The sequence below is a fragment of the Oryctolagus cuniculus genome, chromosome 3 (assembly GCF_964237555.1).
Source record: "Oryctolagus cuniculus chromosome 3, mOryCun1.1, whole genome shotgun sequence".
NCBI lineage: Eukaryota > Metazoa > Chordata > Mammalia > Lagomorpha > Leporidae > Oryctolagus > Oryctolagus cuniculus.
Genome location: NC_091434.1, coordinates 51,204,438 through 51,229,793, shown reverse-complemented (window position 1 = coordinate 51,229,793; position 25,356 = coordinate 51,204,438). Strand labels below are relative to the sequence as shown.

The window sequence follows — 25,356 nt, the reverse complement described above, 5'->3', positions numbered from 1 at the left end:
TAGTTTATTATGGTCCAAGAAGGAAATCCACCCAAAAAGAACTAATAATACCCACATTTCTTCAGTGTCCATAAAGAGCCAAATGGTTTAATTCCTCTTCAATATGCAGATGAAGAAACTGGGTCTCAAAGAAGATCAGTAAATTGCTCAAAGTCACATGGTCAGCAAAAGGCAGAGTCAGAACTCAGAACAGGGGACTCCAAAGTCCTCGGCATTGTTAAGCATATGTTGAAAGTAAACAGGAAAGAAGTTCTTAATATAGGAATTACTGGCTATAGAAAGCTCTTAATGTATAAAAATAATAATAGTTGGGAACTTAGGAATTTCTCAGGAACAAAAAAATCCCACTGTTAATCAATATACTCTTTTTTTGCCTGCAGGCTTAATTGACAGTATACGTGCTGTTAGCTCAAAAGAATAGGATGTGGCACTATTTATTTACTTATTTATTACATGGCACTATTTATTTATTATTTATTCTAAGATAGCTATGTTTTAGAACATGGTAAAAAAAAAAAAAAAACAGAACAAAGAACACAAACTGAGAGATGACAAATTCCTTGAAACTCTCTAAATAAATCTCACAAGACATCATATAGATATAGATCAGGCCATACATCAGCATGGAGCAGTATATTTTAGGGGATCTCAGTGAGAGTCTAAGAGTCAACTATCAGCCAGTTTTGTTTCCTCCCTGTCAGAGAACCCTTGTCCCATGCACATGACACTTCCCATTCCCTCTCTCCTATCTTCCACATCCTGCTGATTGCCACAGAGGCATACAGTTATATTCAGTGTCACTTGAAAGGCTGCTGAAGGATTTCACAGTAGAAAAAAATGATTTTTTTTAAATCTGCCAAAGCAGGAAAGAGAAGACATTGCAAGCAGGGAGAGAAAGAAGAGGTGGCAGAAATACCCATTCTGAAATGGTTCCAGAAATCTGTGCTTTGGGAAAAAGTCACTTTGGGCATACATGATGTGGCCTTTTTAGGGTTCAATCCTGAAAGAACAAAACTCAAAACTCCTATTTAAAAACCATGGGAATCTGGTGAGAAAGTTTCCATTTTGAATATAGGAAGAGACTTTCAGTTTCTGTTAGAAAAGACTTGTTGTCTTTCAGGAAGAACTGAAAAAGAAGAGCTCAAAGATTCCAAACTTAAAGTAAAGGTGAGGAGATGGATGTACTAATTACCATGATTTTATCAGCACATTGTGTCCCATAAATATGCACAATTATTATGTATTAATGAAAAAAATTAAGAAAAATGATAGGTTTGAAATGATTTTAATGTTAGATTGTGTAACTCTCCATGGACACTTTGGGGTTTCTATAACAACTGAATTTCATCTTCCTATAGCCTAAAGCACAACGTAATTGGAATAGTGGGATTTTCTCCTAGGGTCACTATGTCAGCTAATTCCCACAGACAGAGAATATCACACCAAGATTTTAAAAGGCAAAAGCCATATATTGAACTCACGTTACAAGGGAGTAGTATTATTAAACATGTGCACTAAAGCAATAACTACAGAGTACAAGTGGCATGCAATTGTTCCCTATGGGGTAAGAAATAAAAGGATGCAGAATAATGTAGGTCAGACTAAAACTAAGTCTGATTTGAAGCAAAATTTGGGAAAATAATATGCAGATGGAGCTGCAGTGTGAGACACTAGTAAAAGCTAGGATGGCCTCAAAATCCTAACTGGGTTTTCTTCAAACAGAAAGGAGGTTGAAAGCATACTTATCTTAAAAATTAAAATAAGTAAAGTGGTTCTTACTTCTACAGCTTTGGCAGCCATTACTCAAAGAACACATGGCAAGAACATGAGGTGGCTCATGTGAACTGTACCTTTGGCAGGTGCAAGAAAACTATTTATTTATGTGCTGAATATAGTAAAATATCATAAAGCATATTGATTTAATTTGGTCATTCTTCAGGTACGAAAACACAAAATATCCACTGTGGAACTTGGAGTATATTAATTGATTTACCTCTGAAGAGATAATTTCATTGTTATTTGGTTTAATCCACTACACAAATAAATACCTCCACTATTACCTTTTTTAAATAATCAAAGAAAATCACACTATAAAAAACCTTCCAAGGATAATGGGAATGCCAATTGATTTTGGAATCTATGAATTGTGTCTAAGCAAAATTCACTTCAGTGATACTATGCTTAAAGCAGAAAAATACAAATCATACTTACAACATATCTAATCTAATCAGAAGACTTCAAGATTTAAGTAGAAGCTGGTAAAGGGTTGGGGGGAAAATTGAGTGCTTTTTTTTTTTTTTTTTTTTTTTACAAGCACGTAGAAAGACATACCACTGTCGCACATCAAGGCTTAAACTCAAGTTCCCTTGATAGAATTAACAGTTGTTCATTTGTTGACCTCATTGCTTTTTTTTCCAGTATAAATTCATATAACAGAAAGCTCTTCACTCAAGATGTCTGACTTGTGTCATAACGTGTAGTGCCTTTCGGCCTTCCTTACTGAGATACTGGAAAACTCGAAACTTCTTTGCAGTTCATCTTTCCATGGTAATCAGTTGGTCTCACTGTCTACCAGCCCATCCCACCAGAAATCCTAGCTAAAAATTGAACACTAATGTGAGACACAGGATCCTTGAATTAAATTATGTAGAATCATTTCTTCAAAAAGCTCTGAAAAACAATGAGGGGGGGAAATGGCTTAACAATACTACAAACCAGCATAAATGAGTCTGATAAGTTCTTCTTCCACAGAAACAAATAAATAAGCACACAGCTGCTGTTAGGAGAACTGAAAATAGTCAATGTCTATAAATGAATTGCATTTGCTATGGGAATCATTTGGAGTCTCAGAATCCCAAAATGAAAAACATCTAAAGCTGATGGCCACAAAATAACCCTATTGAATATAAAAGATAAAGAATTCCATAGCTACATAAATTTCACTTCTTTCCCTCTAAGTTAACCTCATCTTTATTGCTTTTTTCCCATCTTTATTTGTAAGGTTGAAAAATTGAGAAGAAAGAGAAGTGCAGCAACATAAGAAAAATGTGCCTGTATCTTACATCCGTTTCTGCTTTCTGGAGTCAATTTCACAAGAATCTCTGGGAGTGCAGAGAGTGAAGTAGATTAACAGCCTTTGGGAAATGCTGCAAAGTCTGGGAAAAGATGGTCACTCCCACTACTGTATCCAAGTAGTCCCAGGAGCTGCCTTGTAAATCCCTGCCTAGTTAAGCAATCCCTCTCGTTGCAAAGAACCCAGAGCAATGCAAGGTGGGAAATAAGCTCCCACTTCGTAACAGAAACTTTTATGACCATCATAGTTTCAGAAAATAAACTCTGAAAGAGACAAGGTTGGTAACCAGGCATGAGGTGGCACTGGGACATGGAGTGGATCAAGCTTGGCTTGTGCACACCCTGGGAACAATCACAGAGAATGAGATGTATTTGTGGGTGTGAAATAGCAGAGGGACAGTGATGCTTCAGTTCATGGGGCCTTCAGCAACTCTCCAGTGGGAAGAGGCTTTTGTTTTCCTCTTCTTTTGTTTTTTCCAGTAGTAAACCTACCAAAGGAGACAATACAACATAACCCTTCCATCTGAATAGTAATTTTTTTAAAATTGGTTTAGAAAAATTTATGAATAAAATATAAAATTATTGGTGTATTATCAAAATGACCATACCAGAGTAGTAAATGAAATTTGCATATTAAGTTTTACATTTGATTTTAATCTGTTTGAGAATAGAAGTTGTTGATTTTTCTATAACATCTAACATCTTGGCTTTCATAATCACCCAATAAGTATTTGTTGTTATTGCTATTAAGTGATATAGTAATGTAATAATAATATCAACTACCATTTAATGACTTCCTACTTGCTGGAAATCATGCTATCATATAGGCGGTTTACATACATGATAGCCTGCATAATAACTATTTGAGACAAATATCATTCATATTTTATATATAAAGGAACTAAGACATAGGAAAATCAAGAAAATCACCCAAGAATCCACAAATATAATTTACAAAACATGAATTGAAATCAGTTCACTCAAATGAATGGTGGTAAAAAATTTGTTTAGATTTTTCACGAATAGTATTTACTTGGCATATATGCATGAGATAATTACCATACCTGGTATGTAAAGTGAATTTGTTACATGGCCCTTATCTCCCAAGAAACTTCCCAGAGGTCAATACTAACATATTTGAAGCACTTAGAGAGAATGTACATTTAAAGAAAAGGCTTATTTATTAAAGACTAGACTCCCCTAATTTCATAGAGGTTATAAGATTTGAGACCAGTTTTGAAGGAAAATGTCAACAGGGGGAGGATGAAAGAGAAGCACAGGAGTAGCCAAATTGCAAAGGTTAGACATGCAAGTTGGCTCTGACACGATAAAAGATGATATATCATGCAGTTATCAATAGGGTTTAAGTCATGATAACAGAAATAATTTCAGGTGCTTGATAGAGTGGAGATTACGAGTGGCCTTGAAAATCAGTTGGATAATTTTAGCATTGTTACACTTAAAACACACAGAGTCAATGCCAATATAATGTGTTAAGCTTGATGCAATAAACAATGACAAATTGAGATTAAAATATTAGACTGGTAATAACATGATAAAAACAGGATTTAAGAATACTAACCTTCTAGGAAACTGTGAAATGGATTCATGGGTCAAAGTGTTCTCAATATGATACAGTTCCTGCCTGGGAGAGGTGACTTAGAGCTGTGAAATGCAAAGGAGGTGCATTTAGCTCAACTAGAGAGAGAATGTAAATTCTGAGTAGAATGCGGACAGTAGAGATTACAAAAGGAAAAATGAATGTATGAGTGTGTGAATGCATGAGTGTATGGGTGGGTGTGTGTGTGTGTGTGTGTGTTGAAGGGTGGAAGCTACAAGCAACTCATTATTCTGAGGCACAGAATGACAAGTGATGTGACTAAGTACAAGAAATGGGCCAAATCAGGAGCATCTTGCATAGCATGCTAAGAACCTGGAACCCTATTTTTTCTCAAAGTTCCTGTGAGCAATGGAAGATTTTAAAGAGGGAAATGAAATGATCAAGCTTTAGTTTTATATCACACTCAGAGTAGATCTGTATATGTGTGGGTGGGGAATAGGCACGTGGGAAACAAAGGGACATTTGAATGCTATTGCAGTAAACCACGGATAGATGATGAGGGCCTGAACTGAAGCATTTGTAGTAGAGATGGAGATGATGTAAATCTGAGAAACACTTAGCAAGTAAAATGGTAGACACTGATTAGAATTGTACTGATTGAATGCCAGGTAGGATGGTGTAGAAGATTTGCTGTCATAATGAATATGTAAGAACATTGATCCCATCTCAGAGGAGACATAATGAATTGGGTATTGGAGATACTGAACTTAAACTGGTTCTGGACCACCCAGATGAGAGTTGGATATACAACTCTGAAGTTCATGTGAAAGGTCAAGTCCAAGAGAGAGATCTGAGAAGTCCCAGCATTTAGTTGTTAAGCAAATCACTTTTCCATAGATGGTCTAGGAAGAGGATATCCAGAATCAGCGAACCAAGTCCTTTGAGAAGAAAACAGAGAAAGGAGAAGAAGCTCATGAATGAAACATGGAAATAGAGGTAGAAACTTCCTCCAGCACATTTCAGGAAAGTCTGCCAAGAGAATTAAAAGGTGACCTTTGGAAATATTGACTATAACAGCTCATGAGTCTTCCGTGAGGTTTAGATCAAACATGCCATGAAATTTTCACATTACTATATCTCTCATATTTAAATCTAAACTTTTCAATGTTGTAATTGCAGAGCAAGAACCATCAGTTCAAAATGAAGCATATCCATGTTCACATTTTTTTGAATACCATGCCAGGTAAAGAGACAGTGCATGAATTAGTCTTTTACATGGAGCAAACTGTGACTCCCAAAGATTTTATTCTGTGGCCACAGTTAAACATGATTCCAATTTTCTAAGTACCAGTTTCTCAAAGCTTTCTTTTGCTGTTTTTGCCTCACATCCTGCATTGTGTATACATATAAAATAATTTAAAAAGCGAACGATGAATCTCAGGCTTTTGCTGATAGTGCTGAAAGTGTGAAGATCAGAAAGTTAAGCTAGGGGAAATGTTGAAAATGAAAATTTTTTATTCAACTGGAAATCTATTTGGATAACAAGTGTTCTTTGCATAGCAGAATAATTCATCTAAGTCTCCATTAGGGAGATTTGGGTCTGGAGTTACTTTTCCAGAAGTGATAGTGAATTTCAGAGATCAGTGCTGTGACGCAGTGAGTTAAGCCACCATTTGGAGTGCTGGCAACCCATTTGGGTGCTGGTTTGAGTCCTGGCTGCTCCAGTTCCAATCCAGTTCCATTCTAATGTGCCTGGGAAAGCAGTGGAATGTAGTCCAAGTCCTTATAGATCTGAAAGAAGCTCCTGGCTCCTGGATTTGGCTTGGCCAAGCCCTGGCCGTTCCGGCCATTTGGGAAGAGAACCAGAGGAGTGTCTTTTTCTCTCTCTCTCTCTCTAAATACACACACATATATATATCCTTCTTTGTAATTCTTTCAAATAAATACATAAATAAATCTTTTTTTAAAAAATAAGCAAAAAGCGCTTAAAATGGCCCACATGCCATATTCGCCATGCCATATTCGCCACAGAAGGAGACACAGTTTAGGGGCTAGTGTTGTGGCACAGCAGGACTGGAGCCAGTGCTCCTATATGGTAGGCTGGCATTGTAAGTATTGGCTTAACCCATTGCACCACAACACTGGCCCATAACTTGGATGTCACATAGCAAAAAAACAAACAAACAATAAAAGTAAAGATTTTGCAATGGATTATTTATGAAGAATAACTAGGCAGCCTTACAAGTAAAGTGAATAACTACAAACCAAATTATTTTCAAAGTCACAATGTGTAGACTTGGAACATATAAGCCAATGATTCACATTAAGATCAAAAGCGGGTCAAAGATTTAATACAGTGGTTTACTGATGTGAGTCAGTCACTTGTAGAGCTTTGGAAAATGCAGATTCCCAGACCCATTCCAAACCTACTAAATCAGGATATTTGGAAAGGAGAGGAACCTAGAATCTACATTAGTAACAAGATCTCCTGACCTTGATACATATACTGCTTACCAACTAATTTGAATCCTGTTTGAAGTACACATTGTATTGGTTTATATAAAAAATTCACAAAATCTGTTCACCTATCTACTTATGTAGGAAAATATAAACTCCTCAACATAAAGATTGACTTTACTTTGGATAGACAGTATAAGTACTTTATCTAAAGACAATTAGGAAAGAAAATATAGCCTAACTTTTAAGTGCCTTCCAGGGTCCTTAGCTTTGTAGTGTGCTCAGAAATGAACACTAATCAGGGTGGATCTGCTCACTCAACTATATTCTGTTCTTTGAAACCACAAGATCTATTTCACTAAAAGTGGCCAATGCATATGCTCATTGTGGCCCAAACTGTGGCTGTATCTGAATAGCCATTCCTCCTCGAACTTTTCACAGCATAACTGTTTAGTAGAGTACATTGCTAATACCTATGGCTAGTACATTTCCAGTCTCCCTTGAAGCTGTGTGTGACCATAACACTAAATACAAGTTTAAATGTTACGAAAACTTAAATGTTTCTCTAAAGGGGGTTGGGGGAGAAGGGTCACAGCCTTTGTCTCCAATCCTGTATCCAAATGCAGAAAGTATAGGCAGTGGCTGGAGCTCTATCAGCCATCTAGGACCATAAAATCAATAACCACATCCTACAAATATGGCGGTAGAGAGCTACAAATGGCCTAATTTCCTGATGACTTTATAGAACCAATAGACAAGCCTTTCACTGCCTACTTAAAGTCTGCTACATAAGAGAAAAAAACAGCAATTTTTGGTTTACTGCATTCTGTTACACGCAGCTGGACATAAATTAAAACATTTACTATGAAAAAAAATCTAAATGTCTTGCATAATTCAAAGTACTTATATGAATAGTAATGAGTTGAAAACAATTTATGAATGAACAGCTACCTTAAGTTCCATATTAATATTCTATGTATTCTGCAAAACGATGCTATCGAAGCCCTGCCAGGTGTTAGGCACCTGCATCTTCCTATTCCTTTGTGCGAAAGTACAAGAGATCACGATACAGAAAACACTATGAGCCCCTCTTCCCTTAGTAATAAGGAGTTGGCTTGGTCCCAGGATATCAGTGTAGGATTGAAATGTGAGTGCTGCAGATTTATGGTTCATGAGCTATATTTGGCACTAAGATATATTTTATTTGGCTTGTACAATGCTTTCTAAAAATGTTAATTTTGAATGCTTTAAGGTAGACATGCATCTTTGTTCTGCAGAAGCCTCATCATCTCCTGTGACACTCACTTGGTTCACTTGTTTATGTAACCTGTCAGTCCTCTGAAAGCAATGGTGTTTACAGCATCTGGAAATAAAATAGTACATTTCTCCACCTTCACTTTTCTCTATTCCTCCTCTAGAGTTGAATAAAGTGGTTCATACCTAAGATTATTCACACAAATAGTGTATGCATATTTTTTCTAATAATAAGAATGTATATAGCTCACTAAATGTTAGACTTATTTGGGATTATGAACTTTACTGTAAATTTTTTGTATTTTTCTTACAAAAAATAATGTGGAATATTTCAAAGCCCCCTACCACCACACACACACACATACAGAGAGAGAGAGAGAGAGAGAGAAAACTTTTCAAAAGCTGATTTTGTCTTCTAACTCCCTGATTTTTATTACTGAATAGTTTCAAATAAAGTTAGCCTGATTCCCAAATATCATTCCTTTGATTTCATATAATTTAAAAATTCAAATCAGTTCTAAGTTATATACTGAAAAATGGCACTATTTTGACCTAAAATCCCTAAATTGCATTTACTCACTTTTTCAAGGTTCTTAAGATTTTTAATTGACACATAAACTCATACATATTTATGGGGTCCAATGTGATATTTGATACTTATATACAATTTACAATGATCAAATCAGGGTAATATTTCTTTGTGTTGGAAACTTTCCATTATCATACATATATATTTTTGTCATACAGGAACTCAGCTTTTTAAAAATTTACTGGCAAATAACCACAGTCACATTCATAAAAATATATCTGGAACTCTTAAAAAGGCAAAAGTAAAAGCTTATAAACATGTTGACATTTGTACACAAAATAAATACTATAATATATGACATTATAGCTAAAATTTGAAAAATATAGTCTTGCTTTGATGTGTGCCTTAGATATTTCTCTAATTTATTTACCTAAACTTATTCTTCCCTAACTCAATCTCACATGAAGTCTCTAAATTCTTAAACTTTCATTAAGCTTGTAACATGTCTGAACAAGGGAAATAAGATGTTGCCAAGTATCCAAACAAAATCAACTTAAATCAAAATGTACATGGTAGGTAATAGAATAAAGCTAAGTAACTCTTAATACACTGGATTCTGGAATTCTTTTCTGTATCATTTTAAGTAGTTACTTTTTTTTTGCTATTGAGTTTTATAACATACACACTTTTAGGTTGAGAAATAAAAGGGGAATTTATTATTTGCAATACATATGCAAGCAATTACCCCTTCTCTGTAAAATCTGATGTTTGGAATTCCAGTTTCTGTGGTGTTTAATTATACTGAGGGTAGAGGGGTTGATTTGGAGTTGGGAACTTCTTTGTACCAAGCATCACATTCCTAACATTTATGTAAATTAGTATTAAGGAAAACTCACTCAGTTTTCAGAAATACCTACAGATAATCACAACTATTTGGGAAAGTCTCTTGGCATATGGCCTATTCCAAATTGAACATTCTTTTCATTGGTTCACACATTCAATTACTTTCAAGCTTTACAAAAGTAAATTATAATGTTAACAAGAGTTGAAAAAGAAAGTTGTATTACATTTTTTAAAGTTGATTGTTTTGGTGGGGGAGGGGAGCAAATTGTTCCTTTTATATTCAGATTTTCTATTTGTATTGTAATTTTGCTGCATTTTTTCCTTCACTTTCCAAACTTCCACTTTCCATTCAGTTGTAGGCCACACCATACTAAACAATATATTCTGCTCGTACTATTGCAAGGAAACTCAAGAGTTTACATTTTGCAAATTGCCTCATTTTCAAAAAGCTCCAAGATCTTAGAAAGTGCCCCCTCTATAGGACTCTTGACGGACTGTTGAATCTCCATTTCCAGATGCTTATTTTCACTTTTTAAAAGTTTTTAGAACTTATGCTCGCTAGATTAATTTTATAAACAACTTGGAGAAAAATGCACAGAAGCAGCTAGTTTATTTGATATACATGTATGGACACGTGTATCTGTGTGTGTGTGTGTATATATATATATATATTTGAAAGATAGCAACTGAAAATGTTAATGAATATGCTAAGTTTTAAAAGCTTGAGTTTAATGTTAAACATTTATAGAAATCTGTAATGGTATATTAAAAAGGAACACATATCTTTATTTGAATTTTCACTCCTCAAGAGTAAGGATTTAACAATCAGAGAAACCAGTTTAAATATTGTCTGTTCTATAATTCATGCGTTTTTGCTTAACTGTAACATATAACCCAACCCTAGTATATGCAAATCGCATAGGAAAAAATTCGTTAATCAGGCAAGATGTGTCTCTGAAAAAAACCAGAAAAAAAAAAAAAACACCCAAAACTTTGCTCTAAGGGATACTGCCCACACAAATAGCCCATGCCAAATAAGTTGTATATAAGGCATGCTGGTTTCCTGCTTCCCACCATCCAACTAGGGAACCACCGCTGTCCTGATGAGCGAGTCACTCGGGTGGGAAAATACCACTGTTTAAGAAATCTGGCTTCCATCAGCCTCTGTCAGAGAAATAAACGAGACTCCGGCTCAGTAAGCAAAAATGGCTTTAAGCTCACAAATGAAAATGGTGAAGAAGTGTAAGTCTGTAAAGAGAAAGGAACAGAAGACAAAGACAAAGGCAATTCAGAGCTATCAGAGTTGCTGCAAAGGTTTTTTTAAACAAAGAATTTTATGAAGCAGCTGAAGTTCAGTACAAAAAGACTCCACCCTACCCAGCTTCTGCAGCAACTTTTTCTTGCTCTGAAAACTCCAGCCCACAGAACGGAACTCCTCTAACGAAAACTGCCTTTAGGGCTCGGTTTTTAAACTCTCTTCTTTGAAACTTCCCACCCTTACACTAAAGCAAAAGAGCTTAATCGTCGACTTTCCCAGAAACACTTAGTAATGTACACTCTCCAATGGCAGACAGGGAATCTCCGAACTTAACAAACATCCCAATTGTCTTCTGAGCCGTTTCCCAGGTGCAAATCTGTCAGCCCCTTTCTCAAACTTCAAACCAGAACCTCCTCTTCATGCTCTTCCTGGGGCTTAACATTCCATCTCTTTCCCAAACCGTGCAATAAACATCACAAGCAAACTCACCGGCAAAATCGCCATCCTCGCCTTCTTCCTGGGCTTTTATTGAGACAAATTGCCCTAATAAAACAGTAAGAATGAGGAGAGGTCTTGCTTCCACCCAGTTTGCCATCATATCTAAATATTAGACATGTGGGTCCTCCTGGGCGTGAAAAGTCGATTCTAAGGTTATTGTAGCACCATGAAGGCAGCTGAGGGGTCCTCTCTCGGCACCAGCCCCAAGGCAGCCTCTGCAAACCCACTTTTTCAGCACCAGCTCCAGCACCGTCTGCGGAAACTTTTTTCAAGCGTTGCAGCTTTAAATAGGAAGAATGCTGCCTCCACTTCTTTTCCTGCCCCTTTTCAGCTTGTTCAGGCTCATAACCATCCAGTGTCTGCCAAGCAACGGTCTGATTGATGGTAAACAACCAAATCAGAACACGCGTCTCTGTGCCTTGAACTTGCCCTATTTCAGCTGTGTTTCAAGCATAGATGGGGCTTAATAACGGAAACAAACTTTTATTTCTTTCTTTTTATTTTACTAAGTCTGTTAGAAGCAAAGAATCCTATTCTTCCAGACTGCCCTTCCCCCAAACACACACCCCTTAACTTTTCCACTATTTGCTAAAAAAGACATTAGGGAGGAAATACAGCCCTTTAGCCCAGTTTTTAAGATTTAAATAATTCAGGACTCCCTTGTCCACCTTAAATCTTCAAAGGATCAATTTTAACCCTTTCGTTTAAGTACATAGGTAGGATTCTTGTTCCTTTCTCATATCCTGGTTTTTTTTTTTTTTTTTTCCTCAATATTATGAAAGGGCAATGTTAGAATGGAGCTCAGGTAAAATCTAGGTAAGGAAACTGTTTTAGGTGACTGAAATTGTGACAAATCATAATCTGAATTAAGAAAATATGAGAGGACTTCAAAAGTTTCATGGAAAATCTGTACTATAAAAAAAAAGCATGGATTTTTAAAAGTTTTGTGCCAAAATAAACTTTACTTTGAAATCAATTTTCCATAAACTCTTTCAAGTCCTTCATTGGTCCTCTCCTAATCTCTTCACATCCCCTGTTAATGGACCACATATGCAGGTTCCTCTTTTTTGTAGAAAGTTTTGTTTTGTTAGAAAAATAGTCTGCTAAGTCAGTGTAGAATGGGCAGTGCACTGAATTTGGAAGCAGCAAGGTTCAAACACCAGCTCTGCCACTCACCAATTTTGTAAATAAACCTACTCCTTTACTTCTGAACTCTCCAATTTACTCCCTTGAGAAAAGGACTTTGCCCTGACCAATGCTACAGAGTTGAGTGACACTAAAATGAACCATATATTATTAACTAAGTTCCAAATTACAAAGAGCTACATAAGCATAGATAGCAGTGTCATTAACCCTCAACCAGCTTTTTAGGAAATATGACAATCACACAAGCCTTTAAGTAGCACTATTTATAAACTTCTCTTCCAATTTCATGCTTACTAAGATCTTAATGATGTCAGCATTTTACATAAACCAATACATTTGCTACCTTGAATCCCCCTAGAATCAGAATGGATGTTCTATACCATACAGGTGAGTCAATCGCTCGTAATTATTTATCAGTGATTGGTACCTGGCACTGTACTAAGCAAAAGAAGGAAAGGATGACGCACACAACAATAAAAGGCCATCACCTTCAATGAACATATGTAGGTGCTGAGCAAATAAATTTACATGAAACAAAGATATATAAGCCACTGCATATACATATGTGTGGGACACAGTAAGCCCTGTATAAATTTAGCCAAAGGAGAGATTATAAAATGAGATTAGGTAAATAAAGCATTGATATTATGTTTCTTAATAGAAAAAACATATGCATTAAATTGAATTTTAGCTTTGAAGCTAAAATCTATAGAAACATTCCTGAGGTGGTCAATTTTCCAAGTCATTTCCAATTTTCTATTCCTATATCCCTCAGTATAACCTTACTTAGACACATCTCATTTTGATGACTTTTGTCACCACCACACCGTTCTCATGGAATACTCTGTTCCCACTTAAGAAATGGCCCGAGGACCAAAAATCACCCTTCTGCTAATCCTTTGTAGAATATCTGAGTGAATTCAGGACTTTGAAATGAACTTGCTAAATATTCAAACAGAATAACATGGAAATAAACAAATGCAAGCCAAGGAACGAAGTACCCTCTGAGCTTCCCAAGTTCTATTCTATTATGAAGTAATTTTAGACATCAACACAACACTGATACCAAAGAGTTGGCAAGATTTTCAACCATCTTGGTGTGGAACCTTACTGGAACACAGAGAAAATATACATTTGTAGAAAACCTGCAACTCTGAGAAACTATTCGCCATGTGGAGATCAGATCATCAAGTTATCAGTCTTACAGCAGTCAGTGGACATAACACTGCATACCTGCTCTGATCAGCACCTTAGGATCTGTTACTAAGAGAGTTATTATCAATACATTACATAGTTATTTTAAATTTATCAACATAATACACAGCTTACATGGAAAGATTTAAAACACAATGCATCTTCTCACAGTTCCCTCCAGTTTCTGCCACCTCTTTGCATCATACTAGAAACTCATAGTGTAATAGGGGTATAGCAAATATTGTATTTTGGGGGGCCAGCACTGTGGTGTAGTGGGTAAAAACGCCACCTGCAGTGCCAGCATCCCACATGGGTGCCAGTTCGAGTGCTGGCTGCTTCACTTCCAATTCAGCTCTCTGCTATGGCCTGGGAAAGCAGTGGAGGATGGCCCAAGTCCTTGGGCCCCTGCACCCACCTAGGAGACTCGGAAGAAGCTCCTTGCTCCTGGCTTTGGATTGTCACAGCTCCAGCTGTTGGGGCCATTTGGGGAGTGAACCTGCAAAGGTAAGACCTCTTCTCTCTCTCTTTCTCTCCCTCTCCCTCCCTCTCTCTCTCTCTGCCTCTCTTTCTCTGTGTAACTGTTCCAAATAAATAAATAAATATTTTTAAAAATTATTTTTAATATTTGTTTACTTGAAAGGTAGAATTACAGAGAGATGGGGCGGGGAGAGAAAGAGAGAAAGAGATCTTTTATCCATTGGTTTACTTCTCAAATGGTCACAACAGCCCAGGGCTGGAATATGCATAAGCCAGGAGTCTGGAACCCTAACTGGGTCTCCCACATGTGTGGCAGGGACAGAAGTACTTGGGTCATCTTCTGCTGTTTTCCCAAGTGCATTATCAGGGAGCTGGAACAGAAGTGGAGCAGCTAGGACTTGAACCAGCTCTTATATGGGATGCCAGCTTTGCAGGCAGCAGCTTAACCTCCTGTACCACAAGACCAGCCACTGCAAATGCATTCATGAGTGCTGAAATAAATCAATATTTTTATTGCCCTTGTGAGTCAAGTAATGAGTAGAGAAATATTTTGCAACTTGGCCTTTGCCTATAATTTTGACTTCAGGGTCCTACACTACCATTTAGAAATGTGTTTAATATCAGTAGATATGGTTGAATTAAGCATAGAGGATGGAAGTATTTCTTAGTCCCTGAAGAACAGACTATACCGTAATTGTTGAAGAAAGCTCAGAAATCTGTCTTAATTCCAAAAAGCCCATCTTAACTGTGTACATTTTATGATATGTTCCTAGTGGGTAAATGTTAATGAATTGTCATAGAAACCCTGAGAGCTACTTGTTATTTTTCTCAAAGCATATATAAGGAATTACAGTTCAAAGAATTTTACTTGTTCAAGTTTATGAATGACAAAATTGAGGATTCTACTTAGATGATATCTGACTTCCAATGATTGTTCTCTGGGCTTCCCAGCTCTTGGTTGACCTACCTCACAGGCTTCCAGCTTCAGGAATAAAGCTGTCTCAGCCCTTTTTAGGGGTGATACCTTTCTCTGGACTGCATCCCATCCCTTCAACCTCCTTCTAGACACTGCACATCATTGTCTTCTCTCTGCCTTCTACCTTCTTCCTCTCTTCCTGTATTAGTACCTCTCCTCTACCCTGTAAATCTGCTCTTCACTCACTGCTCATTGTTTAAAAGAAAGAGAGAGAGAGAGAGAGAGAGAGAGAGAGAAAGAAAGAAAGAAAGAAAGAAAGAAAGAAAGAAAGGAAGGAAGGAAGGAAGGAAGGAAGGAAGGAAGAAAGGAAGGATGGGTGATTTCTCTTATCTTTTATAGTCTCTTTGCTTTCACTGCTCTCAGTCATCTTCATCCTCTGCATCAGGATTTCAGCACCAGCACACTCCTACCTATAGCTCGAGAGATCAACAACCACCCCGAATACAACCCTCCAAAACTTTCTTCCCTCCTCACAGTTATATTTGAATTCTGACTATTGCCCTCTTACTCAAACTCCTTTCTGTCATGGCTTCCCTAGTCCCCTGGGCCCCCTGTTTTTCTGGGCAAACTTCCATTGCTAATTCATCTCTGTAAATTGTGCTCAGCTCTTCCCCCACCCTATCCATTGTCTTGGGCTATATTAACTACTAGATCCCCTGCCTTTATTCCATTTACATGCTAATTGGCTGCTATTGTCCTTGGTACCCTTTGACACTGCCACCTTTTCCCTTGTCCCAAAGATCAGAAACAGAAGACTCAGCCTTCTCCCTCAACTCAATCAATTTGTCACCAAGGCCTGTTGATTTTGTTACGCAATCCTTCACTCAGTTGCTCCCTGCTCCTTAAAAAGTGACTTCTGATAAGGACTATGTTGTTGTTTATCTCTGTTTATCTTCCCAACATATTGCATATTCTATAGCACACAAAAATCCTTAATTCATGATTACTGAATAAGTCATATTATTGCATAAAAAGATATTAATTTAAGATCAGCTATGTAATCATGGTGAGATTAGTTTTCTGCTTATCTTAGAATGGATGCTAAGTTCTCTTTTTTAAGCTAATACAGCTGCACCAAATTTTTTAATAGTTTCATGTACTTAGAAGATATAAAATTGTAACTTAAAGTAGCATGATATTTTAAAATAATAATAATAATAAGTGCCTACTTCTTGGCTTCCATCTCTTTCTGTTTTTCATATGTTATCTCATCCATAAGGAATATTTCCCTAGAACATAGAACAGTTTCAGGCCACACTCAGAATTTCTGATCTTTGCCTGAGATAATCACTGCCCTGGTCTAATTTATTCCCTCAATCAACAAATATTTATTTACTGTCTATATCTACCAGGTTCTATTCAAAGCACTGAGGATATAGTAGTGAACACCACCACTGCCAAGTTTCTGACATCCTGGAGCTACAATCTTGAAGGGAAAAGCAGCAATAAGTAAGAAAGCAAATATGCAAATGAGGTAAGTTCAGACACTGATATATCATGAAGGAAATAGCAGTCTGTTGTTTTAGAATTGTTCAGGAGTCAACAAGAGGAGGGCTGTTAGAGATAAGGTCATCAGGAAAAACCCTTTTCAGGAGGTAACTGTGAACTAAGACCTAAAATTGGAAAAAGGTTTATCTCTGCAGAACTTGAGGGACAACAGACATTACAAGTAAAAGATACAGTAGGCATCAATGGTCTGGGATGGTATATTAGTTTCTACTGCTGCCATAAAGATTATTACAGCCTTTGTGGCTTAAAACAGCACAAATATACTGTCTCACAATCTGTACGTCAGAAATCTGGTATGGATCCCACTGGGCTAAAATCACCACGCCAGGACGGCTGCATTCTTTTCCAGAAGCTCAAGGGGCGAATCCATTTCCTTGTTTTTCATAATTCTGGAAGTCAGCCACACTCCCTGTCTCATAGCCTCTCCTCCATCTTCAGAGCCAGACATATCCTCTCTCTGACACAACTTCTATTATTTTTTTTCTCTGACCACAGCATGTGAAGGTTCTCTGCCTTAGGACACATTTGTCTGTATTGAGTTCTCCTAGGTAACAGATAACAGCCTCCACTCAAGAGTCCTTAATCACACTCACAAAGTCTTTTTTTAAAGAGATTTATTTTATTCCTTTGAAAGGCAAAGTTACAGAGATGGAGAGAGACACAGAGAACGAGAGAGAGAGAGAGAAAGAAAGAGAGAGAGAGAGAGAAATTGATTTTCCATCTGCTGGTTCACATTCCAGATGGCTGTAAAGTCCAGCTCTGGGCCAGGCTGAAGCCAGGAGCCAGAAGCTTCTTCCAGGTCTCCCAGGTGGTTGCAGGGTCTCAAGCACTTGGGCCATCTTCCATTGTTTTCCCAGGCACATTAGCAGGGAGCTGGATTGGGGAAATTGGGCAGCTGGAACTTGAATCTTTTTTTTTTTCTAACCATAATAAGAAACCAACAAAAGGGTTTATAAACAGAAGAATGTCATGCTCTGATACACTTACTTTTGAAAAATCTAAATGGAAAAGGAGAAAAATGGATAATAAGGTAAGCAAGTGGAGATTTCAGTTAGGTGACACTTTTAGTCCAAATAAGAGATAATGATAGTCTGGACTAAGGATCTACAGTGGAGGTAGAAAAAAGTGGATGGATTCTGAGTGCATTTGGGGAATAAAATTGCTGATGGGCTATGATCAACTAAACAAGGGAGAAATCAAAGAGGACACTTTGGCTCATGAAGTGGGCAGAGTCAGCAAAGTTCAATCATTACCTCCTGTGATGGACCATCCTGCTTCTTCACAGAACTGACCAACATGTTCCGCACAGGCCTGCCTAACATCACACTGTATTTATAAGTCTGACCCCCAACCCTGCACCACATTGAAAAGTTCCTGCTATTAAAGGCATTGTTTGGTTATTTATGCCCAATAGATTTTTGTTGAATGCGTATTGCAAACAATGTATTGGTAAAGAATTAATAGAGGCCAGCGCCGTAACTCACTTGGTTAATCCTCCGCCTGCAGTGCCAGCATCCCATATGGGTGCTGGGTTCTAGTCCTGGTTGCTTTTCTTCCAGTCCAGCTCTTTGCTGGGAAGACAGTGGAGTATGGCCCAAGTGCTTGGCCCCTGCACCTGCACGGGAGACCAGGAGGAAGCACCTGGCTCCTGGCTTTGGATCAGCGCACCGCCGGCTGTAGCGGCCATTTGCGGGGTGAACCAACGGAAGGAAGACCTTTCTCTCCGTCTCTCTCTCTCACTGTCTATAATTCTACCTGTCAAATAAATAAATAAATAAAAGAATTAATAGAAACTGATGATTGAAAGTCCAAGATAGAAGTGGCAATGAGCCAAAATAGATGATTCCAGGACATCCATTTTAGAGAATAAGGAAAAAGACAATGCTCTTGAAAGGATTTGGAGACAAACTGGAGCTAGAGCAGAAGGAGAATACGTAACTGATTAGTTGCATGTTTGCACGTGTACATTTTGAAAACTTTTTAACAGAAAAAGACTCTACCCTATGAGGATACTCTCTTCCTAGCTGAAAATCACTGTGAACATAATAACAATGACTAGAATGTATTAAGTGTTTACTATGTGTCAAATACCATGTAAGAACTTTATATACATTAACTAACTTAATCCTTAAGTAAATGCAATGGAGTAAGTGCTATCATTTTCCTTATTTTCAAATGAGAACAAAAATTGAGGCTTTCAAATTAGACATCAATAAATGTTTAGGGGGCCAGCATCATGGTGTGCAAGCTAAGCCATAGCTTGCAATGCCAACATCTTGTATCAGAGTGCTGCTTCCCACTCAGCTTTTCTGCTTCTGATCCAGCTTCTGGCTAATGTTCCTGGGAAAGCAATGCAAGATGCCCAACTAATTAGGTCCCTGCCACCCACATGGGAGACCAGAATGAAGTTCTGGTTTCTGGTTTCAGACTGATCCAGCCCCAGCCATTGCAGACATTTGGGGAGTGAACAAGTGGATGGATATTCTGTGTGTGTGTGTGTGTGTGTGTGTGTCTTTCTCTCTGCCTTTCCCTCTCTGTCACTCTCTTTCAAATAAATAAATAAATCTTTTTTAAAAATAAATGATAAGAGGGGTGGGCATTGTGGCAGAGTGTATTAAGTTACCAATTGGGGCACCTGTATCCCATATCAGAGTGCTGGTTCAAGCTCTGGCTTCTCATCTTTAGAAACAGTTTCCTATCAATGTACCTGGGAAAGCAGCAGATGATGTCCCAAGTACTCTTTACCAACATGTGGAAGACCTGGATGGATCCTGGACCCTGGCTTCAGACTTGTCCCAGCCTTGGCTGTTGTTAAGCATTGGCTGTTACAGGTATTTGGGGTGTAAGCCAGCAAATGGAAGATTCTCTCTCTTTCTCTCTCTGCTCTCTCTTCTCTCCTTCTTTCTGTCTCCCTCTCTGTCTCTCCCTCTATCTCTGTTACCCTGCCTTTTAAATAAATATGTCTTTTTTTAAAAAATGCAGTGTTTTAATAAAGAGTTGAGGTTCAAAGAAATCATGTGATGTTTATTTCCTCAGCTCAAACACAATCACTATTTTCTTTATACAAAAGGCAAAAGAATAACTCAAAAATGTCATTAGCATGTTATTTTCAAGCAAACAAATATATCCAGAAATTAAGTCAATTATACATGTCATCTATATTGAGACTCTATAAATGCATGATATCTCTATCTGAATGTGTCTACTAAAATATATCTTTACAGGGGCTGGCATTGTGGTAGACTGGGTAAAGCTGCACCCTGGATGCCGGCATCCCAAATGGTCACCAACCATATGGTTCATGCCCCAACTGAACCTGGGACCTGGGAAAAACACCTGAAGATGACTGGGTCCCCAGCACCAACATGGGAAACCTGGATGAAGCTCCTGGCTCCTGGTTTTGGCCTGGCACATAGCTGGCTGTTGTGGCAATCTGGGGAGCAAACCAGAAGCTGAAAGATCTCTCTTTCTGTCTCTCCTTCACTCTCTGTAACTCTGATTTTCTAAATAAATAAATCTGTAAAAACAGTAAAATATATCTTTACATATTTAGGCATAAAGATTTTTCTGTATTAGAATATATTTACTTTAACATTCTTACATATGAGTTTCAATTTCATCAGGATTTCATATATTAGCTAGGTCATATTTTCAGAAAAGTTTGTGATTTTACATTTTAAAATACTGTGTTATCTCCTAAGGCAAACAACAGTCACATTCAGAAGTTATGGAGAGTCCAGTAGCCAAGATCATAATTATGATGAATAGCATTGGTATGTGTAGCATCCTACTATTTACATACTATTTGAGTATACACATACTCTGAAACTCACAATAATCCAGTGAAATAACATGGGCTAGATGAGCATTCTCATTTTGTATTGGAATTCAGAGAGATGAGATGTCAGAAGTCAAGTTGTCAGAATTCAAAGAACTTTGTCAAATACAGGATTCCAAGTTCTAGCATGCTACCCACTATACTTTGACAATTAAAATATAAATCAAATTTTGCTAACTAGGAAGGTAGCATCAAAAATGTCTTCAGAAATGTAGCTGTTGTGAGAAAAAACCCTTAAGACAGACTGGCAGTCCACGTACTGGCTCTATCACTTAACCAGTGATGTAACCATAGAAAAATTACATGTCTCAGTTTCTTCATCTGCCCAACAGGGAGAATAATACAAATCATCTACATAATTGTGTTGTTCTAAGGATTAAATGGGTTCAAACTTGTGAAATTCTTGGAACAATTTCTGGCATAGAAGCAATATTATATAAGGGCTGATTAAATAAAAATAATTAGTTTTTAAAAATGTTAAAATTCGTAATAATATTCCATTTATCATTAGTTTGAAATTTGACTATCAAATCTTACTAAAGAACCAGGGAATTAGAAGGAAATCTGATTATCCACTACACTATGCTCTAGTCAATCTTCCTTTATTTTTGCATTATATTCATATTATACATTATATTTATAATTATAATGTGTAATTATAATTATGTGTATTACATGTGGAAGCCCAGTTTACAAAGAGCAAAGTTCACATTTTTAGGCGTAGTTCTTTGAATCCTAACGAATGTATACAATCATGTGACCATCATCACAACCCATAGAATATTTTGCTTATTCCAAAAAGTCTCTCTATTTGGAAACAATCTTGCCAGCACAGTCTTGGCACCATTGATCTGATTTCCACCCCTATAATTTCATCTTTCCTGAGTGTTAAACACAATGACAATGTATGTAGCTTTTTGTGTCATATTCCAAGACTCATCCATGCTTCTGCTTGTATCATTAGATTACTTCTTTTTTTTTTTACAGACTTTTATGTTTCTATGTTTTAATAATTAATCTGTTTATTTTTTAAGCCTAACAAATCTTGAAACATGGATGATTGTATTGGAATAGACTTTTTTTTTTTTTTTCTTGGTAGCTAAAATGAGAGGCCATGACTCAGGGCTTCCCCTCAGGGAAACTTTTTAGATGGCAGAAAAAGGTACAGACTACAAAGGGGAAATTGTCCAGAAGCTCAGTGACACTAACTGCCATTTATACAAAATGAGTGTGCCAGTATTCATGTGCTGCTTTTAAAAAATATTAAAAGCCTAAGAGTCTCAAGTTGTTTCCTCCCAAAAAATAAAAAGTCATTCAGTCTATCAGGCATCTAGATCGTGCATTGCTTAATGGACAATTATGTGGCAGTCAGAAGTACAGAAAATGTATCTTCTCTTGGTATGGAAAGGACAGGAGAGGGCAGGGAAATCATGCAATGTATATCCTCATATATTGTTAAGTCTGTAAGTATTTTGTTTAGTATTCTAAAATGTCCTCTATGTTGGGCAAAACTACTTTGTGGCCTCTTTCGTGACCTCAGTTCTATTTTACAGAGTTATGGAAATCTGCTTTTGAGAGAAAAGTAAAAAGTTTTCATAAATTATTCCTTATGAAAGGACAGAATTTTATATGAATTTTTCATTTTTCTGTTTCTGTTGTACTTTCATTTTACATTTCATATTTGGGCCCAGTGTTTCATTAAAATAATATACCAAACATCAATATATCAGAAACACTGAATACCAATTTTTAATTTTTTTCCTTTTCTATATATCTAATAATTTTTATTTTTAAAATTTATTGATTATTTTCACTTAATTTGAAATGCAGAGACAGAGAGTGAAGCAGAAGGATGTAAAGAGATCTTCCACCCAATGGTTCACTGTACAAATGCCCACTAAACCAGAGCTGGATCAAGCCTAAGCCAGGAGACTGGAACTGAATCCAGGTCTGCCACTTGGGTGACAGGGACTCAGGTACTGCTACATCATTCACTGCACCCCAGGGTGTGCAGCAGCAGGAAGCTGGATTGGAAGTAAAGGAGCTGGACACTCAAACCAACCACTCTAATGTGGGATGAGGGATCCCAAGTGATGACTTATCCACTGTGCCTCATTTCTGCCCCACAAGTTTAAAAAAAAAAATCCTTGTTTGGAGAATATGTTAGTAATAAAAAGATACAGCCCTATCTCTCTCCCCAATGTAGGTGAATCAAATGGAAAATGTCCAACAGTGGTCAAGTCTTGATTAATGCCAAAATGCAAAAAATCTGATCATTGTCCCTACTATGGCAATACTTTTTTTAAAAGAAATTAAAATGCCCTAATTCAAAATCATGAGTGGATGATAAAATGGGTAGAACTGAAAATTTACCAGCTATTTAAAGCCAGAAACTGTTGATTGTTCAGATGGACACACAAACACTATAATTCTTAATAGTATGTAAGTACTTTAATACTCATTAGAAAGCTAAAACAGCAATATTGATCTACAATAATGGATGTATTTGAATTATAATTTCTATTTAAATATTTTAAAGTAATGAACACAATCACTTTAGTATAAATATGCAAATATGCATTTAAATAATCTTTGATCATGTGATTGAACTCTCAATTATATACTAAAATGTAGGCAAGTTTCTCAAAATTCTAAACTCAGTGACTGACTGCACTGCTTAAAAATCAGGACCTCACTGTATATTTAGCCTTAGTTACTGTTTAATTAAAACATGTGTGTATGCATATTTTTAAAAATGCCAGAAGAATTGGTGAAAGAGTAATTCATAAATTTGATTTTAAACTTTGATACTATTAACTTATTACATATTTATGTAGTAATAAATCTGAGTATTCCTTGACAATCAAGGACAAAAACATCAAAGTCTACTGTGGTGACTTACTTTAAAAAATAGGATATTCCTAATACATAGTAAATTATAATGTAGGTTCCATTCACCAGTTGGAGAGTGTCCTATTTTAATTTTTTATATGTGAATGATATAATCTCAAGAGATTTGGAGGAACACATGGATTTCATTTTGTTGCTTCACAGATACTTTTGTTTTCCTTGGAATAATTGCAATCGTAATGTAGTCATGGATGAATGAGATTTTATAAATGTGCCTTGTCTTTTCTTTAGCATCATCTCCATTTCCAAGTTTTAGAACCAGGAGGATATTGAAAATTGTTCCTAGAGCATCTGAAATATCTTTTTATAAATATAATACAAAGCTAAGGCAATCAGCAGATATCTGGAACATTTGGCAATTTCTCTTCCTATTAACCTACTAACATTAAATTTATAGCCATTTATTTGTAGGAAGAGAATTTTACTAGTTCTTATTCGTGATGAATATCTAAGGCACACCAGCTGGCTCCAGAAGCCACAATGCAGTTAATTTCCTGTATTAATTCTGAATTTTGTTCAAGTATGTTGTGACTTTGTTAAAATTTCTACAAACACTGCAATTATTTTGGACACAGAAATCACCAATAGGATAAAGTTACTGTGCTACTGAAGCATGAGCATCAGTCATGCACACTTTGGTTTTAAATGCTCTTTGCTCATCTTAATGTGCTCATCTACTTAAGAAAAGGCTGGAGGGTCCAGTGTAAAAAGTCACCTGTAACTCTTATATTTGTTGGGAGATTACTTTGAGGATGTGAATACGTGCAAAGACAGCAGGTTGGGTGGTAACAGACATAAGCACTGATATCTGCAATGCACATTACACAGGGATGGATTCTATCATAGAAATACACAGAAAGAACCTGACAGGGCAACAGGAGGAAAGTGGAAAGAGCTTGTGAATGTGTGGAATTTAAGCAGAGCTTCAAAAATGGTAGCACTACAGCAAAGATTATCAGGAGGGAAATTAGGTGACTTCAAGAAATTATTAGCACACCCTACACTGTTAAATTATCAGCCACTCAACACTACAGCATGGGGGAATAAAAACCTAATGTCTTAAAATTCCTAGAGAAAATCATGAAATGTTTATAGTACAGGTGACAGAAAGAATGGCCAGGCCATATTCTTAACGCCAAGTGCGATAAATCCCAACCTTAACAATACCATCATTTTATAATGATCTGGCCAATATTTAAAGATAATTTTTGTTAGTTATTATATTTCACAGTAGCATCATATTTTTAACTGTTTCACAAAGCTAAAACTATTGCACTGGAGTCTCCATAATGTTCTGTCATCAAGAAGGCACAGAAAGACATCAATAACATCTCTCACATCTTTACTCTTGCAGCAAAAAGAGACTTTCAACTGCTCTGCATGGTTTGTTTCTTGTAGAACCACACCTATTTCTTTGCTTCCAAAAGAAGACATAGCTCAGGCAAAAATGTGGATGAATCAGCAACCACACATAAATTCAACGTCTACTTTTTCACATAGTGGCCTCATCCCTTTTTCCACAATCACTCCAAGGTGGTCATCTTTTTTCATCACACTGAGTCAACATAGCAGAGAAAAGTGGAAAAAAGTCTCATCACATATAGGTTGCTCCCATCTCTAAGTCAGTGAGGGCAACTAGCAACGTAAGGTATTTAGAAAGATGAAATACGGTCCCACACTCAGAAGAAAAGGAAACGAATTCCTAGTATAATCAGAGGAATTTTAGGGGAAAAAAATGAAACAGAAACTGAGCTTGCATCAATAAGAACTTGAAGTGGGCTAGCTCCGCAAGAATGTCCTCTCTGGTGGGAGGGCGTGGGAAGCGTGAGCTCTC

The 25,356-nt window shown here is 36.8% G+C and overlaps 1 protein-coding gene across 4 annotated transcripts in view; it reads right to left on the bottom strand.

The window, feature by feature from the left end:
- The window catches only part of COL5A2 (collagen type V alpha 2 chain), a 147,381-nt gene extending 135,340 nt beyond the window's left edge, over positions 1–12,041 (bottom strand). For 2 of the 4 annotated variants that reach the window (XM_070070485.1, XM_002712334.5), the window contains exon 1: positions 11,464–12,041. In XM_070070485.1, the coding sequence (XP_069926586.1) occupies positions 11,464–11,572 (109 nt within the window). In that variant the 5' untranslated portion in view covers positions 11,573–12,041. The remainder of the gene's footprint in view (positions 1–11,463) is intronic. The other 2 variants (XM_070070486.1, XM_070070488.1) reach the window with 2 other exon arrangements.
- Between the last annotated feature and the right edge of the window lie 13,315 nt (positions 12,042–25,356).